General features: G+C 39.0%; 1 protein-coding gene across 1 annotated transcript in view; it reads right to left on the reverse strand.

Moving 5' to 3' along the window:
• ankzf1 (ankyrin repeat and zinc finger peptidyl tRNA hydrolase 1) overlaps positions 1 to 14,074 on the reverse strand; it is a 28,831-nt gene extending 14,757 nt beyond the window's left edge. Inside the window, exons 1-8 of the mRNA XM_061880086.1 lie at positions 13,938 to 14,074; positions 8,124 to 8,270; positions 6,025 to 6,119; positions 5,846 to 5,948; positions 5,562 to 5,776; positions 2,920 to 3,029; positions 2,674 to 2,827; positions 402 to 624 (exon numbers count right to left, since the gene is read on the reverse strand). Coding sequence (XP_061736070.1) covers positions 402 to 624; positions 2,674 to 2,827; positions 2,920 to 3,029; positions 5,562 to 5,776; positions 5,846 to 5,948; positions 6,025 to 6,119; positions 8,124 to 8,259 — 1,036 coding nt within the window. The 5' untranslated portion in view covers positions 8,260 to 8,270; positions 13,938 to 14,074. The remainder of the gene's footprint in view (positions 1 to 401; positions 625 to 2,673; positions 2,828 to 2,919; positions 3,030 to 5,561; positions 5,777 to 5,845; positions 5,949 to 6,024; positions 6,120 to 8,123; positions 8,271 to 13,937) is intronic.
• Between the last annotated feature and the right edge of the window lie 3,426 nt (positions 14,075 to 17,500).

Consider the following 17,500-nt stretch of genomic DNA (forward strand, 5'->3'; position numbering starts at 1 on the left):
GCGACAGTCCCGTCCACAGGAGACCATTTCAAGTGTGAGTTTTCCTTGCCCTTATGTGGGCCTACCGAGGATGTGGTAGTGGTTTGTGCAGCCCTTTGAGACACTAGTGATTTAGGGCTATATAAGTAAACATTGATTGATTGATTGATTGATTGACATTCCTCAATTTCCTCAGTCATTTTTGCCATTTGTGCCAACTTTTTGACACATTTTGCAGGCAATTCTAATGAGCTAATGTTTGGAAAAAATAACAAATGTTCCAGTCCGAACATTAAGTATCTTGTCTTTGCAGTCTATTCAATTGAATATAGGTTGAAAAGGATTAGCAAATCATTGTATTCTGTTTTTATTTACCATTTACACAACGAGCCAACTTCACCGGTTTTAGGTTTTGTACTTACCATGAACATGAACTGTGGAAAGCACGTGGTGTACCCGCTGTAGTTCTCGAAAGGTTGCCCTGCGTGTGGCAAAGGGGACGCTGCGGATCTTGGAGTCCTTTTTGTCCAGCGGACTCGTACGGCCGCCAAAGAAGATTGTTTTGTTGTAGCTTGGGGCTCGTACAAATACGGCAGACGCTTCCTTCAGGTGCTCAGCCCAGGTCACCAAAAGATCCTGAATGTCCTGCAAAAATGTGGAAGTGTTAATTTTGAGTAATGAAGAAACAAAATATGTTACATTTTGTTCTGTAAGAATATAAGTGTTAATGTAGGAGAATAATGAACAATTAAATAATAAATGTTTTGCATAGAAAAATTATAAAACGTGTTACTATAGGGCAAACTGCTAGCATCATAAATATATTTTTTAAATGTACAGGCAAAGTTTTTAAGCAAGACTTACATTTTCTTTACTATCGTATAAAAATAAGTTATGAACGGGCTCTATGGTCAGCGTTATCATTTTCTTCATTGCTATCAGTGCTAATTATCCATCCATCCATTTCTACCGGTATTATAATGGTATTAATAATGATACTGTATATCAAATTAAAAAGTTAAAGTTTCCCGATGTGATTATGTACACCAGTACGAATCCAAACCGAAGGGCAGTTTTTACCTGGAAATGTTTGTTATGTACAGACTCAATGGAACTTTTTCAATTCAGATACAAAATCGATTTTTCGGGAATTTTTACCTATCATTCACAAGCCTTATGTAAGACAAGCTCAAATATGTATTTCTTTTTTATGCATTCTAAATGGTAAATAAAGGCGATCAAAAGACTGCTCACAATGGAACTTATGGGAGTTGTTCTATTCTGACTCTAAAAGCCCTTGAAAAAACATCCAAACACTTTCATAAATTTTTTTTATACATGCTGTAAGTATATATTTAATGCAGTAACAGGCACATTAATAACAACATTTACTATTCGCGTATTTTGATCATTTTTAGCATACATTTCAAGCATTGATTTAAAAACGCATCACAAAGTTCACTTTTTCCCCCCAACTACATCACTGCTTTTACTCACTGCAGACGTCAGACTTCATGACAGCCAAGAAACATAATAAAATAACACTTACTGTGCAATGTCTGCTGTCATTAAAGGCCTACTGATAGAATCTTGTTATGTTGCCATCTTATATGAAAAATGACTCATTATCTTCGCAAAGAAAAGGTGGGTTGAACCAAATGTCTTTTCATGACGTTCGCCATTTACGGGCCAAAATGGGCTGTCAAAGTGAACCAATTTGTCGGAAAACACCCTCGTCCTTTTACTATCCAGGTGAGAAGCATTATTTATGAGCTACAATGAGCTTTTACAAGCAAAATAAGCCAGAAAGCAGCTTACGACGCGATAATGTAAACATTGGCACATACGCTTGTATTGCGGTGCTGCAATAGTTTGTTTGCATTAGTGCTTATAATAACAATATCACTAATACTTGGTAAGTATTCAAGTCACAAAAGTTGACGCTTTTTGGATGGTTTTGTTTTATGGGCGTGATAGAGGACCTCCCATCGGCTCCGCTGTAAGCGGACTTTTACCTGTTAGAATGCATTAAAAAAAAAATGCATCTATTGTCATGCCTTTCCTAATGATTGTGACCGATAGGTAGTTCCAAAAAAGTTGCAGGTCCCCTTTAAATATCAGCTGATAGCGATATTATTCCTATTAGATATCAGCACGAATAATAGTATATACCTTTATGTACTTTTTTTAGTGTAAATTGAATTTATTAAGTTAAGGTCACGATGGAGTAAGTTGAATGATGCAGACACGTTTTTTACTGGATACTTTCTGATACACTTCTGCCTTGCAGACTTTGCATCTGTAAGTAATCTGCAGATATAAATATTTCATTTTTGTTCATACTGAAAAATGTCATGTTTTAGACTGCAATGTTGATCAATTAAGGACTCTTACTATGTATGTCTACTCCGTGTGCTATTGTGTGCTTAGCAGTTGTGTAGCTGCCAGCTCCTAGGAGCCTATAGCCTACCATGTTTGCTTTTTGTAAACGACATGAGGAAAATACAAGAAAAGACCAACCACATGTGTTCATTAGATGTGAACTGGCTCTCCAGTTTTGCACATTTGAGCGCTTATATCGTAGATTGTAGATGCAAGCTGATATAATCAGATACTGTTTTTTTACTGATATTGGACCGACATCAATACTATATCGTGACACCCCTAGTGCAGGCCACTGTAGTGTAGTCTTACCTTGACGAGCGCTGCCTCGTTATATCGCCTGAGAGCAGCTCCTGCAGACTTAGGTGTGTGACTGCGGTTTTGAGAATCTCTCAGACCTTGGGCGGTGCCCCGCTTTGCACGAACAGTGTATCGGTGGAAGGTCTTGTGCTGTAGGACTTCTTTTCTGAGGGGAAAAAAAAGCATAATATTGAATTTGAGACAGTACATTTCTTCTATTGAACTACTAGCCTTAAAATGTGTTAAAAACAAGCATACCCCTGGAACACTGCACCAGCAAAATGGCCTCCCCCCGTCATGAGGATTATCCACAGCGTCTTCTTGTTAATGGCCTTCAAGGACGAGGCCAGATCTTGCTCTTCATCTGACTGAAAACAATTATAATTGTTAGAATAATCATGTGTAAGTTATCACACAAATCTTATGCTTAAAGGCCGTTGCTATAGTTATTATCAATTGTGCTGAAGTTGGACTTTTCTATCCGTGCAAAGCGACAACATGCAATCCAAAGATTGCGAGTCGTCTTGTATCAGTGTTTCCGTCCAGCACCGGCCTGCTGACTGCCAAGGACAAACATCGAGTGCCGTGACGTAGACAGAGCCGAGACGGGGCGATATCACGAGTGTCAGCACATTTGCATTTCATGAATAGTGACATATTGTGTCTAACTGGGGCTGCTGAGATTACCCCAATTTCTTCAGAGGCAGCCTCAGTGATGTAACCAGGGACCTCCCAAATAAATAAGAGGAGCACGTGGGCCGGTTACCTTAGAGCAGGGGTCGGGAACCTTTCTGGCTGAGAGAGCCATACGAGCCAAATATTTTAAAATGTATTTCCATGACAGCCATATAATATTTCTTTTAAGACTGAATACAACTAAATGCGTGCATTTTTAAATAAGACCAACATTTTTAGAGTATAATAAGTCTCTTATTGTCTGCCCTGAGATCGGTAGGTTGTGAGTTCAAATCCCGGCCGAGTCATACCAAAGACTATAAAAATGGGACTCATTTCTTTCCTGCTTGGCACTCAAATCAAGGGTTGGATTTGGGGGTTAAATCACCAAAAATTATTCTCGGGCAAGGCACTGCAGCTGCCCACTGCTCCCCTCATCGCCCAGGGGGTGATTAAGGGTGATGGGTCAAATGCAGAGAATAATTTTGCCACACCAAGAGTGTGTGTGACAATCATTGGTACTTTAACTTTATTCTTTTTAATAACATTGTTATTCTGAAGCTAACCAACAATAAATAAAATACTTCTTACCATTAATGCGACTTCTTGAACAGGTGCGGTAGAAACCAGATGGATGGATTAAAATGCATGAGAATGTTATTTTTGACACTGTGATTACCAGCGGAATTATTCGTTACTTACCCTGTTAAGCAATGTCAGCTAAGATTTATCTAAGAGCCAAGTGCAGTCATCAAAAGAGCCACATCTGGCTCTAGAGCCATAGTTTCCCTACTCCTGCCTTAGAGCGTAGGTTGGTTCTGTAATTAAGAATACAACCCAAAACGTCACTCCTCTTTGAGCTAAATTTAACTCTGTCTCTGCATGATTCCTTGCTTCTTGTCTGTTTAATAGATGTCATCAGTGTTTGAACCTGACAGTAATAAGTAGTACAAACATTAAAAGGTCTAATATAATATATAAATTAGAGATGTCCGATAATGGCTTTTTTGCCGATTTCCCGATATTGTCCCAATCTTAATTACAGATTCCGATATCAACCGATACCGATATATACAGTCGTGGAATTAACACGATATTATGCCTAATTCTGTTGTGATGCCCCGCTGGATGCATTAAACAATGTAACAAGTTCTTCCAAAATAAATCAACTCAAGTTATGGGAAAAAAATGCCAACATGGCACTGCCATATTTATTAATAAAGTCACAAAGTGCATTATTTTTTTAACATGCCTCAAAACAGCAGCTTTGAATTTGGGACATGCTCTCACTGAGAGGGCATGAGGAGGTTGAGGTGGGCGAGGTTTGGGGGGCAGCGGGGGGGTGTATATTGTAGCCTCCCGGAAGAGTTTGTGCTGCAACGGCTTCTGGGTATTTGTACGGTTGTGTTATTGTTGTGTTACGGTGCGGATGTTCTCCCGAAATGTGTTTGTCATTCTTGTTTGGTGTGGGTTCACAGTGTGGCGCATATTTGTAACAGTTGTTTGTACGGCCACCCTCAGTGTGACCTGTATGACTGTTGACAAAGTATGCTTGCATTCACTTGTGTGTGTGAAAAGCTGTAGATATCATGTGACTGGGCTGGCACGCAAAGGTTTATTGGCGCTCTGTACTTCTCCCTACGTCCGTGTACCACTCCGTATAGCGGCGTTTTAAAAAGTCATAAATATTACTTTTTGAAACAAATACCGATAATTTCCGATATCACATATTAAAGCATTTATCGGCCGATAATATCGGCAGTCCAATATTATCGGACACCTCTAGTATTACTCCATTTATCGATCAACCCAACCAAATACTTTGTTGTCGGACCTTTGAGACTTTGCATGATGTATCAAGTTAAAGTTCCACTGATATCACACACACACACACTTGGTGTGGTGAAACTCTTCTCTGCGTTTGACCCTCCCTGGGAGGTGAGGGGAGCAGTGAGCAGCAGCGATGGCCACGCCCGGGAGTCATTTTTGGTGATTTAACCCCCAATTCCAACCCTTGATGTGGAGTGCCAAGCAGGGAGGTACTGGGTCCCATTTTTATAGTCTTTGGTAAAACTCGGCCGGGGTTTGAACTCACAGCCTCAGGGCTGATATTTTAACCATTACGCCACTAAAGAAGGTTTATATGTAATAGCACAGCATGACAATAAAATTAAATGCATAACATTTGATCATATATGAATAATAAACAAACTGTTAGGCCTTACTTTTCCCTGTAGAATGCAGCGGTAGAAAGACAAGTACTGTCCTTCTGAGTTCTGGAACAACACTTTATTGGAAAGCCGCCCAGTCACCAAACTGTCATCCTCCGAGTTGGCACTATCCACACCAGCGACGTTACAGTTCCTTTCCCTGCGGTCCATATCTGATCCTTCTTCCTCCTCAGAGTCAGACTCTGAACCCGAGATACTAGACAGATCTCCTGCAGAGTGACGTAAGTATGTGATCAGTAGGCAGTAACATTTTTTCCAGGATTAGTATTTTCCCTTACCATCTCCGGTTCTCCTCTCAAACTCCTCGGTGGTGACCGGCGGCATTCCTGATATCTTCAGTCTCAAGTTGAAGCGATGCCAATCCAGCTTGTAATGCTCCATCTGAAGTTTGGACGGGAAACCTTTAACTGTTTTATATCAACGTAAAGCAGCATCAACCAGGGGGTGTTCAAGTCACCTGATCCTCGCGGTTAATAAAACAGCACCTACAGGCCGAGCACACCATCTTGTCCGAGACCTCTCTGACAACCGCCGACCCTTTGTCCTCCGAATCTGAAAAACCCAGCGAGTAAATCCAAAATTAAATTATTTTGCCCCGGGGGGCCAAATTTAGAGAAACAAATAGGTATACTGGGGGCCAGTATACCTATTTCTAGGAATAATAATACAAAATCTCACAATAATTTCTGATTGAAAGTTATGACTGACCGCCTTAAAAACGAAATGTAATTTTACATTTTTACACTGAATGAGACACCCAGAATGTACATGAAAATAAAGAATGTGGGATTTACAATATTAACTATGAAGGATAAAACACTGAATATTGACAACATATGAACGTCACACCCACTTTCGATCGACTTATTTTACAATCACGCAAAATACAATAAACAGCGAAATATGAATGCGAACAGTAAAAAAGAAAAAAACATCTACAATCTGATAAAACTGATGAATCACTAAGGATTAAACTTTGTTGTAAAAAAAACCCGCATTTCAGGGTGGCCGCTCTGGAAACACTCTGTGGAAACACTCCACACCCACACTGCTTGGTGCCTCGTGTGAGCTGCTGTGACTAATATTACCATAGTAACTAATTAGATTACCATAGTAACTAATTAGATTACCATAGTAACTGCCATGTCATACAAAAGTGCAGATTCCAAACATTGAAATACTTTGTATAGTTCAAGACTTACGGTCATTAGAAAACATGACTGCACATCATAATGGCAGCTACACTTTCCATCTTAAAGGGGAACATTATCACAATTTCAAAAGGGTTAAAAACAATAAAAATCAGTTCTCAGTGGCTTGTTGTATTTTTTGAAGTTTTTTTCAAAATTTTACCGGTCTCGGAATATCCCTAAATAAAGCTTTAAAGTGCCTTATTTTCGCTCTCTGCGAAGACACTGGCCATTTCCCTGTGACGTCACACAGTGCTGCCAATGCAAACAAACAATGAGAATACCACAGCAAGATATAGCGACATTAGCTCGGATTCAAACTCGGATTTCAGCGACTTAAGCGATTCAACAGATTACGCATGTATTGAAACAGATGGTTGGGGTATGAAAGTATTGAAGAAGAAACTGAAACTATTGAGCGAATTCATAGTCATAGCATGGCCGAATAGCTGCGTTAGCATCGCCGGTAAAATGTGCGGACCAAACGATCAGGACTTTCGCATCTTGTGACACTGGAACAACTTAAATCAGTCGATTGGTAAGTGTTTGTTTCGCATTAAATGTGGGTGGAAGGAAACGTAATATAGTTGCAAATGCATCTACAGGTTATCCATACATCTCTGTGCCATGTCTGCTTTAGCACCGCCGGTAAATAGCATGTTAGCATCGATTAGCGTAGCATGTTAGCATCGATTAGCTGGCAGTCAACATCAACAAAACTCACCTTTGTGATTTCGTTGACTATCGTTACAAATGCATCTGCAGGTTATCCATACATCTCTGTGCCATGTCTGCCTTAGCATCGCCGGTCAAATGTGGAGACACTCCGGCACATTCAATGGGGGTCTGGCGGCAGACACTTTCGCATCTTCGGGCCAGTGGTGCAACTTGAATCCCTCCCTGTTAGTGTTGTTACAACCTCCGACAACACACCGTCGAGGCATGATGTCTCCAAGGTTCCAAAAAATTGTCAAAAAAACGGAAAATAACAGAGCTGAGACCCGGTGTTTGTAATGTGTTGAAAATGAAAATGGCGGCTGTGTTACCTCGGCGACGTCACATTCTGACATCATCGCCTCCAGCGAGATAAACAGAAAGGCGTTTAATTCGCCAAAATTCACCCATTTAGAGTTCGGAAATCGGTTAAAAAAATAGATGGTCTTTTTTCTGCACCATCAAGGTATATATTGACGCTTACATAGGTCTGCTGATAATGTTCCCCTTTAAAGATCTAAAACAATTATTTGGGAATGTCAGGCGGGCCGGATTGGAAAGCTTAACGGGCCACATGTGGCCCGCGGGCCTTAGTTTTCCCATATCTTATCCATGACAACTTTTAAGATGCTTAAATAGAAGACATTCATACTTTCTGGCTCTGCATTGGCACTCTGTTTCAGGAAGCAGTTGACTTCCCTCAGTCCTGTTACTACGTCATCTTGGGAGCACAGGTCAAATATGGAGCAGTGTTCCGGACTAGCGGTCACTGGTGCTGCCGGCTTCATCGTGTCAACACCTGGAAGGACATTAGAAACAGAAGTTTATTGATTGATTTATTGAAACTTTTATTAGTAGATTGCACAGTACACTACATATTTCGTACATTTGACCACCAAATGGTAACACCCGAATAAGTTTTCCAACTTGTTTAAGTTGGGGTCCACGTTAATGAATTAATGGTAAAATGTTCGAATCTTACACCCAACACTACGGTCTATTGCTATAAGTGACACAACGTATATAACGGGGCTCAGCAACCCACTGTTCTTTAGTGGCGCCCTAGTGGCTCCCTGGAGCGGTTTTAAAAAAGGATTGAAATTTGAAAAAGATGGGTGAAAAATATTTATTTTGTTTAGTATGTTTTTGTTTGTTTGAGGACAAACATAACGCAAACATTCCCAATTGTTAGAAAGCCCACTTTTTAATATGTTTATGTGTATGCTTAACTGATGAGGAGTATCTGGTGAACATCGTTTTGTCCTACTAATTTCAGCAGTTCTTGAACTCACCATAGTGTGGACTGTGACGCAACAGTTTGTTTACATGTCAAATCTTCCAGTCTTTTTTTTGTCTAATTTTGTCCACCAAAAGTTTCATGCAAAAAGGTGAAATTTGTTGATGTTATTGACTTGTAGGAGTGCTAATTAGGCATATTTGGTTTGATTTACTGAAACTTTTATTAGTAGATTGCACAGTACAGTACATATTCCGTACAATTGACCACTAAATGGGAACACCCCAATAAGTTTATCAACTTGTTTAAGTCGGGGTCCACGTTAATCAATTCATTGTAAAATGTTCTAATCTTACACCAAACACTACGGTCTGTTGCTATAAGTGACACAACTTATATAACGGGGGTCAGCAACCCACGGTTACTTAGTGCCGCCCTAGTGGCTCCCTGGAGCATTTTTAAAAAAGGATAGAAATTTGAAAAAGATGAGAGAATTTTTTTTTTTTGGTTTAGTATGTTTTTTGTTTGTTTGAGGACAAACATGACACAAACTTTCCCAATTGTTAGAAAGCCCACTGTTTAATATGTTTATGTGTATGCTTCACTGATGAGGAGTATTTGGTGAACATCGTGAGGGCGGGGCAGAGACAGAGAGAGCAAGAGAGTTATGAGAAACGCGCATGGGTCGCCAGACTCTACTTTTTATCCTTTATATAATCAGATTTAATTTTTTGTTATCTATAGCAGGGGTTTCAAAAGTGTGCCCCGGAGGCCATTTGCGGCACAAAGCTAATGTTTTAAAGGCCCACGGCACATTCTAAAAAAAACTATTAAAATAAACAAAAACATAAACAAAAGTGAAATAAAAAATCTTAAAGGCTAAATGTAACTTAGAAAACTTGCAACGTTTACTAATAAAACAAAGCTGTGTTATTTTTTTCAAACGGTCATTGTTTACAACATAATATTGAATCAAAATCAATGTTATTATGAATTATTGATCCATCCAAGTTTCCGATTACTTCACATCAAATATTCCACTAAGAAAATTATTTTTGGTAGAAGATTTAGCAAATTTGTTAAATAAGTAATCAAAAAATATATATTCACGGTGGCAGAGGGGTTAGTGCGTCTGCCTCACAATACGAAGGTCCTGCAGTCCTGGGTTCAAATCCAGGCTCGGGATCTTTCTGTGTGGAGTTTGCATGTCCTTCCCGTGAATGCGTGGGTTCCCTCCGGGTACTCCGGCTTCCTCCGACTTCCAAAGACATGCACCTGGGGATAGGTTGATTGGCAACACTAAATTGGCCCTCGTGTGTGAATGTGAGTGTGAATGTTGTCTGTCTATCTGTGTTGGCGACTTGTCCAGGGTCTACCCCGCATTCCGCCCGATTGTAGCTGAGATAGGCGCCAGCGCCCCCCGCGACCCCAAAAGGGAATAAGCGGTAGAAAATGGATGGATGGATGTATGTATATTCTGTTTTTTTCTTACTGTACCGAAAATGAACCGCACCGTGACCTCTGAACCGAGGTACGTACCGAACCGAAATTTTTGTGTACCGTTAGACCCCTAATATATATGTATATATATGTGTGTATATATATATATATATATATACACACATATATATACATATGTCTTGATTGGATTATCCAGAGAATAGTGCTCGATACCGTGGTAGAGCGCAATATGTAGGTGTGGGAAAAACCCCACACCTACATATATATATACATATATGTACATATATATATATAAATACTTGAAAATACATGGAAAATGTATAACCCTCCGCCCAGTACCCGAATTCGGAGGTCTCAAGGTTGGCAAGTATGCACTGCTCCCCTCACCTCCCAGGGGGTGATGAAGGGTGATGGTTCTAATGCAGAGAATAATTTACACCCAGTGTGTGTGTGTGACAATCATTGGTACTTTAACTTTAATATTGCATCATTATGCCTCATTTGGAGGTATATTAGAGCTCATTTAATACCCTTTACTTTTATCCTCTTTGTATTTAAATCATATTTACATGCTCACGACACATTATCTCTATGTAATATTGGCTGCATTTTAGGTAGTTGTTTGTGTGCCATGTTGTTCCAGACCACAGCAAACGCGACCTCGCTTGCCAAAGATTGTAATAAATCTATTAAAGGCCTACTGAAAGCCACTACTAGCGACCACGCAGTCTGATAGTTTATATATCAATGATGAAATATTAACATTGCAACACATGCCAATACGGCCTTTTTAGTTTACTAAATTGCAATTTTAAATTTCCCGCGAGGTATCCTGTTGAATACGTCGCGGAATGATGACGCGTATGATGACGAGTGCGCGTGACGTCACCGGTGGCAGCGGACATGTTCTCCCAGCACCGATCACGGCTAAAAGTAGTCTATTTTTAATCGCATAATTACACAGTATTCTGGACATCTGTGTTGCTGAATGTTTTGCAAATTGTTCAATTAATAATGGAGACTACAAAGAAGAAAGATGTTGGTGGAAAGCGGTGTATTGCAGCCGGCTGTAGCAACAAAAACCCTTCCGATGTTTCTTTGTTTGTTGTGAAGCTTTACTATGGAACAGAGCGGTCAAGCGAACATAGGTCTCTTCCACATGTCCACCGGCAGGTTTCGGTGAGAAAATTGTAGTAATAAGTCGGCTCTTACTGTAAACAGCGGAGCTTGTGTCGTTCCTCCAGCAGCTGCCAAATAGGCAGCTGCGACTTTTTTGGCTCCTCCATGGCTTCCCTTAGAGACACTGGCGGTCACCACACCCCTCCGACTTTCAGGTATGAATATATAATCTCACTAAAACACTAGTAACACAATAAGCAGATAAGGGACTTTCCAGAATTATCCTAGTAAATGTGTGTAATAACATCTGAATCGCTCTCAGTGCCCTCGCCTTTTTTTTCTTCTAGTCCTTCACTCTCACTTTCCTCATCCACAAATCTTTCATCCTCGCTCAAATTAAATGGGTAAATTGTCGCTTTCTCGGTCCGAATCGCTCTCGCTGCTGGTGGCTATGATTGTAAACAATGTGAGGATGTGAGGAGCTCTACAACCCATGACGTCATGCGCACATCGTCTGCTACTTCCGGTACAGGCAAGGCTTTTTTTATTAGCGACCAAAAGTTGCAAACTTTATCGTCGATGTTCTCTACTAAATCCTTTCAGCAAAAATATGGCAATATCGCGAAATGATCAAGTATGAAGTGAAGTCAATTATATTTATATAGCGCTTTTTCTCAAGTGACTCAAAGCGCTTTACATAGCGAAACCCAATATCTAATTTACATTCAAACCAGTGTGGGTGGCACTGGAAGCAGGTGGGTAAAGTGTCTTGCCCAAGGACACAACGGCAGTGACTAGGTTGGCAGAAGCGGGAATTGAACCTGCAACCCTCAAGTTGCTGGCACGGCCACTCTACCAACCGAGCTAAACCGCCCCGACAAAAAATGGCACATAGAATGGACCTGCTATCCCCGTTTAAATAAGAAAATCTCATTTCAGTAGACCTTTAATTCATATTTGCATGCTCATGACACATTATCGGCATGTAATATTGGCTGCATTTCAGGTAGCTGTTTGTGTGCCATGTTGTTCCAGACCACAGCAAACGCTTGGTCACAGCAATCTTGCCAAAGATTGTAATAAATCTATTAAAAAGAAGACAACCTGCCGTTTTCCTTTAACTTGGACACACACACATTTATACCTTAGGACAGGGGTGCGCATTACGTCGATCGCGAGCTAAAAGTCGACCGCGGGGGGTGTGTCAGTCGATCTCCAGCCAGGCTTTTAAAAAAAATAGACCTAAAAATTAGTGATCATCAATCTTCACCAAGACGTCACTTAAATGACATTCACGGTACCGGAGAGTCTTGTGAGATGACGCTGGCTGCTGCAAGATCATTATTATGAAAATATGACCGAGAGGAAGGCGAGAAACACTTTTTATTTCAACAGACTTTCGCGCCGTACCTTCCGTCAAAACTCTAAAGGCCGACTGCACATTTCCTATCTTCACATTAAAAACTCTGCTTCATGCTGCCTGCGCTAACTAAATACAGAGTCTCGGAAAACTGGCGTCCACAAGCGATCCCTCAGAAAGCTGGCGTGCACATCACTTGTGCGCGCCAGCTTTCCGAGACTCTTATTTTGTTAGCGCAGGCAGCATGAAGCAGGGCTTTTATTGTGAAGATAGGAAATGTGCAGTCGACCTTTAGAGTTCTGACGGAAGGGACGGCGCGAAAGTCTGTTGAAATAAAAAGTGTTTCTCGCCTTCCTCTCGGTCATTTTTTCATAATAATGAACTGGCAGCAGCCAGCGTCATCTCACAAGACCCTCGGGTGCCGTGAATGTCAATCAAGCAAGCTACGGAATTTGCCGCCAATATTTTTCTTGTAAAGTGTATGGAAGCTGGATGAATTAGATGCCAAAAACCAACCACTTTCATGTGGTATTGTACAGAAAGGACAACTTTTTTTCTCCTCCATTTGAAAATGTGGGCGTTATCATCATTACTGTCTGATTCCAATCAATGCAAGTCATCAGAATCAGGTAATACACCAACTTATATTCTTGTCTTGGTGAAAGAAAGACATCTATATGTGTTACACATGCTTGTATTATCATTAAACACATTTAACGTGTTTACAAAAATGTCTCTTTCATAAATAAATAAATATAAATGATATATATAAAGGAGGTAGATCCCCTCGAGTTGGTCAATTGAAAAGTAGCTCGCCTGCAGAAAAAGTGTGGGCACCCTTGCCTTAGGACATTAAAAGACAGTCATTTCCAGGAGTTATCTCACCTTCTGAGTTACTAATGGTTTATAATGTTGTAGAAATGTGTAGAATAAATATATAACATTTCAACATTTCTGTCAACGAAGATTTGCTTCAGCCTGCGACACGTAGTCATTTTGATAGTAGGCTATTATAGCTAATATAGACATTTATACCATGTGTTGCCTTCATTATAACACTTATATACGGCATTTCGTTTTTTGAGGCTCAAGGCGGATTAGTTTTTTGTAGTTTTGGTCCAATGTGGCTCTTTTGACGTTTTGTGTCGCCGACCCCTTGTAAGTAAAATAGTAAATACAACCGAGCTAGGGCTCACGTATATTTAAACACATCTAAATTCGAACATAAAACAGTAGCTTCTAGCAAATGACTACATATTTAAGAGACATTCTTTAAAACAAATACTTACGAGTCGACACAGCTCCACAAAAGTAGCAACAATGGACGACACGTCGTTGATTGAAGTTGTAACAGCCACGCCGGAAGTTTCTTCTTCGTTTGAGTTTACTGGTAGATCGCGGGTTGCGTCATTGCGACAGCGCCACTTACTGGCTGAAATACCTTTTTCTTCCTTTTATGGTGGGTGGCAACCAACGGTTTTGAAAGCAAGAGCTACTTCTTGGGTTTTGATTGATTGATTGATACTTTTATTAGTAGATTGCACAGTACAGTACATATTCCGTACAATTGACCACTAAATGGTAACACCCGAATAAGTTATTCAACTTGTTTAAGTCGGGGTCCACATTAATCAATTCATGGTAGATTCGGGGTACTGATTAATGCGAAGGGCTACCAGTTTGATACACACTTAAATAAATTGCTAGAAATAGCCAATTTGCTCAATTTACCTTTAATAAATGTATATTAAAAAAAATTGGGTATTTCTGTCTGTCATTCCGTCGTACATTTTTTTTCCTTTTACGGAAGGTTTTTTGTAGAGAATAAATGATGAAAAAAACGCTTAATTGAACGGTTTAAAAGAGGAGAAAATGTGAAAAAAAATGACTATTAAATTTTGAAACATTCTTTATCTTCAATTTCGACTCTGTAAAATTCAAAATTCAACCGGAAAAAAAGAAGAGAAAAACTAGCTAATTCGAATCTTTTTGAAAAAAATTTAAAAAATAATTTATGGAACATCGTTATGCGGCATAGCTCGGTTGGTAGAGCGACCGTGCCAGCAACTTGAGGGTTGCAGGTTCAATCCCCGCTTCTGCCATCCTAGTCACTGCCGTTGTGTCCTTGGGCAAGACACTTTACCCACCTGCTCCCAGTGCCACCCACACTGGTTTAAAAAAAATAATTAATCTTAGATATTGGGTTTCATTATGTAAAGCGCTCTGAGTCACTAGAGAAAAGCGCTATATAAATATAATTCACTTCACTTCACATTAGTAATTTTTCCTGATTAAGATTAATTTTTGAATTTTGTTGACATAAATAGGTTAAAATCCAATCTGCACTTTGTTAGAATATATAACAAATTGGACCGAGCTATATTTCTAACAAAGACAAATCCTTATTTCTTCTAGATTTTCCAGAACAAAAATTTTAAAAGAAATTTAAAAGACTTTGTGAAGTGAATTATATTTATATAGCGCTTTTCTCTAGTGACTCAAAGCGCTTTACATAGTGAAACCCAATATCTAAGTTACATTTAAACCAGTGTGGGTGGCACTGGGAGCAGGTGGGTAAAGTGTCTTGCCCAAGGACACAACGGCAGTGACTACGATGGCGGAGGCGGGAATCGAACCTGCAACCCTCAAGTTGCTGGCACGGCCACTCTACCAACCAAGCTATGCCGCCCTTTCTTTAAATCTTTGAAATAAGATTTACATTTGATTCTACGGATGTTCTTTATTTTCCGAATATTTTTATTTATTTTAATCATAAGTTTGAAAAAATATTTCACAAATATTCTTCGTCGAAAAAACAGAAGCTAAAATGAAGAATTAAATTAAAATGTATTTATTATTCTTTACAATAAAAAAATAAAAAAATACTTGAACATTGATTTAAATTGTCAGGAAAGAAGAGGAAGGAATTTAAAAGGTAAAAAGGTATATGTGTTTAAAAATCCTAAAATCATTTTTAAGGTTGTATTTTCTCTCTAAAATTGTCTTTCTGAAAGTTATAAGAAGCAAAGTAAAAAAATAAACTAATTTATTTAAACAAGTGAAGACCAAGTCTTTAAAATATTTTCTTGGATTTCCAAATTCTATTTGAGTTTTGTCTCTCTTAGAATTAAAAATGTCGAGCAAAGCGAGACCAGCTTGCTAGTAAATAAATACAATTTTAAAAATAGGAGGCAGCTCACTGGTAAGTGCTGCTATTTGAGCTATTTTTTGGAACAGGTCAGCGGGCGACTCATCTGGTCCTTACGGGCTACCTGGTGTCCACGGGCACAGCCTTGGTGACCCCTGATGTAAACAAACTACGGTGAGTTGAAAGACCGCCAAAATTAGTAGGACAAAACGATACTCGCCAAATTCTCGAATCAGTGAAGCATGTTTAATATAAAAAGTGTGCTTTATAACAATTAGGGAGGTTGGGTCATGTTTGTCCTCCTACAGAAACCAAATCAAAACAAAAAATATGTTTCTTTCCCTTCATCATTTCCATTTTTCATATATTTTTGAAAAAGCTCCAGAGAGCCACTAGGGCGGCGTTAAAGAGCCGCATGCGGGTTGCTGACCCCTGTTATAGGTGCATATCGTCACTTACTTTACTGGAGTGTGTATCCACAGGGTGAGGATACACATAGACCAGGGGTGTCCAAAGTGTGGCCCGGGGGCCATTTGCGGCCCGCAGCTAATGTTTTACCGGCCCGCAGCATTCTAAAAATACTAAAATATATATATATTTTTTTTTTTTATATAAAAAGTGGAATAAAAGAGCAAATTGGTGAAACGCAACGAGAAAAAGTTGCATTGTCGACTCTAATAACACCCTTTTTTTTTTTAAATAATTTCTCAAAAAATAATAATGAATAAAAATCAATGTTGCTATAATTTATTGATTGATTTAAGGACAAAAAGGACATAAATACAACGAACATAAAAACATGAAAAATGTCAAAATTGGAAGAAAAAAAAGTCCATACTAATTATATACTAATACTAATTATACTAATCATCTTATTGTTATTATAAATATACTAAACCAATTACAATATATATATTATCTGAAGCTGATATAGAGATTTAAGTGTTGAATGAAAAATTCAAAAAAATTAAAGAAAGCATGACCTTTTTATGAGTGGGGCACTTTTGGATCCCTGAGGATTTTAGTGGAATTTAATAGCTGTCTTTGCTAAAAAAAAAAAAAAAAAAAAAAATAAAAAAAATAATGAATTCTAATCAATTTTGCTATGAATTACTGACCTATTTAGGGATCCAATTACTTCACATTAAATATTTCAGTTTGAAAATCTTTTTGGGAAAAATATTGTATATATAAAATATTGTATATTTTGCCTCAAAAAATAGGGTTTCGACAAAAAGCTAGTAAAAAGTAAAAAAAACAACAATGAAGTAGAATTAGCGATTCAAAGGTTTTCTGAAAAAAAAAAAATATATGACTTATTTTGAACCTTGTTTAAGACTGAAACCCTTCTGGGTCCTTAAGAACTAACTTGAGGGAGCCCCAACAATTACAAAAATAAAAAAAGTGTATATTGTATTGGTTTTGAAAATGAAAAAATATCAACTCGACCCCCGCGTACTTTGATTTTTCAGTGTGCGGCCCTCAGTGGAAAAATTTTGGACACCCCTGACATAGACATTTTATAAGTAGACGCAGCATCGAGCGCTACTGCTTACTGGCGCTGACAAGATGCGGGGCCGCCATCTTGGAGTGGTGATCCGCTCCACTCAGTGCAATTCATTCGGCAGGAGCAATGAACTGTCAGCACATTTAATTCATTTTACTTCACCGAATACCACTGATTTTCACGCGTTTTATTTGTCT

Source organism: Nerophis ophidion, linkage group LG19 (genome assembly GCF_033978795.1).
Source record: "Nerophis ophidion isolate RoL-2023_Sa linkage group LG19, RoL_Noph_v1.0, whole genome shotgun sequence".
NCBI lineage: Eukaryota > Metazoa > Chordata > Actinopteri > Syngnathiformes > Syngnathidae > Nerophis > Nerophis ophidion.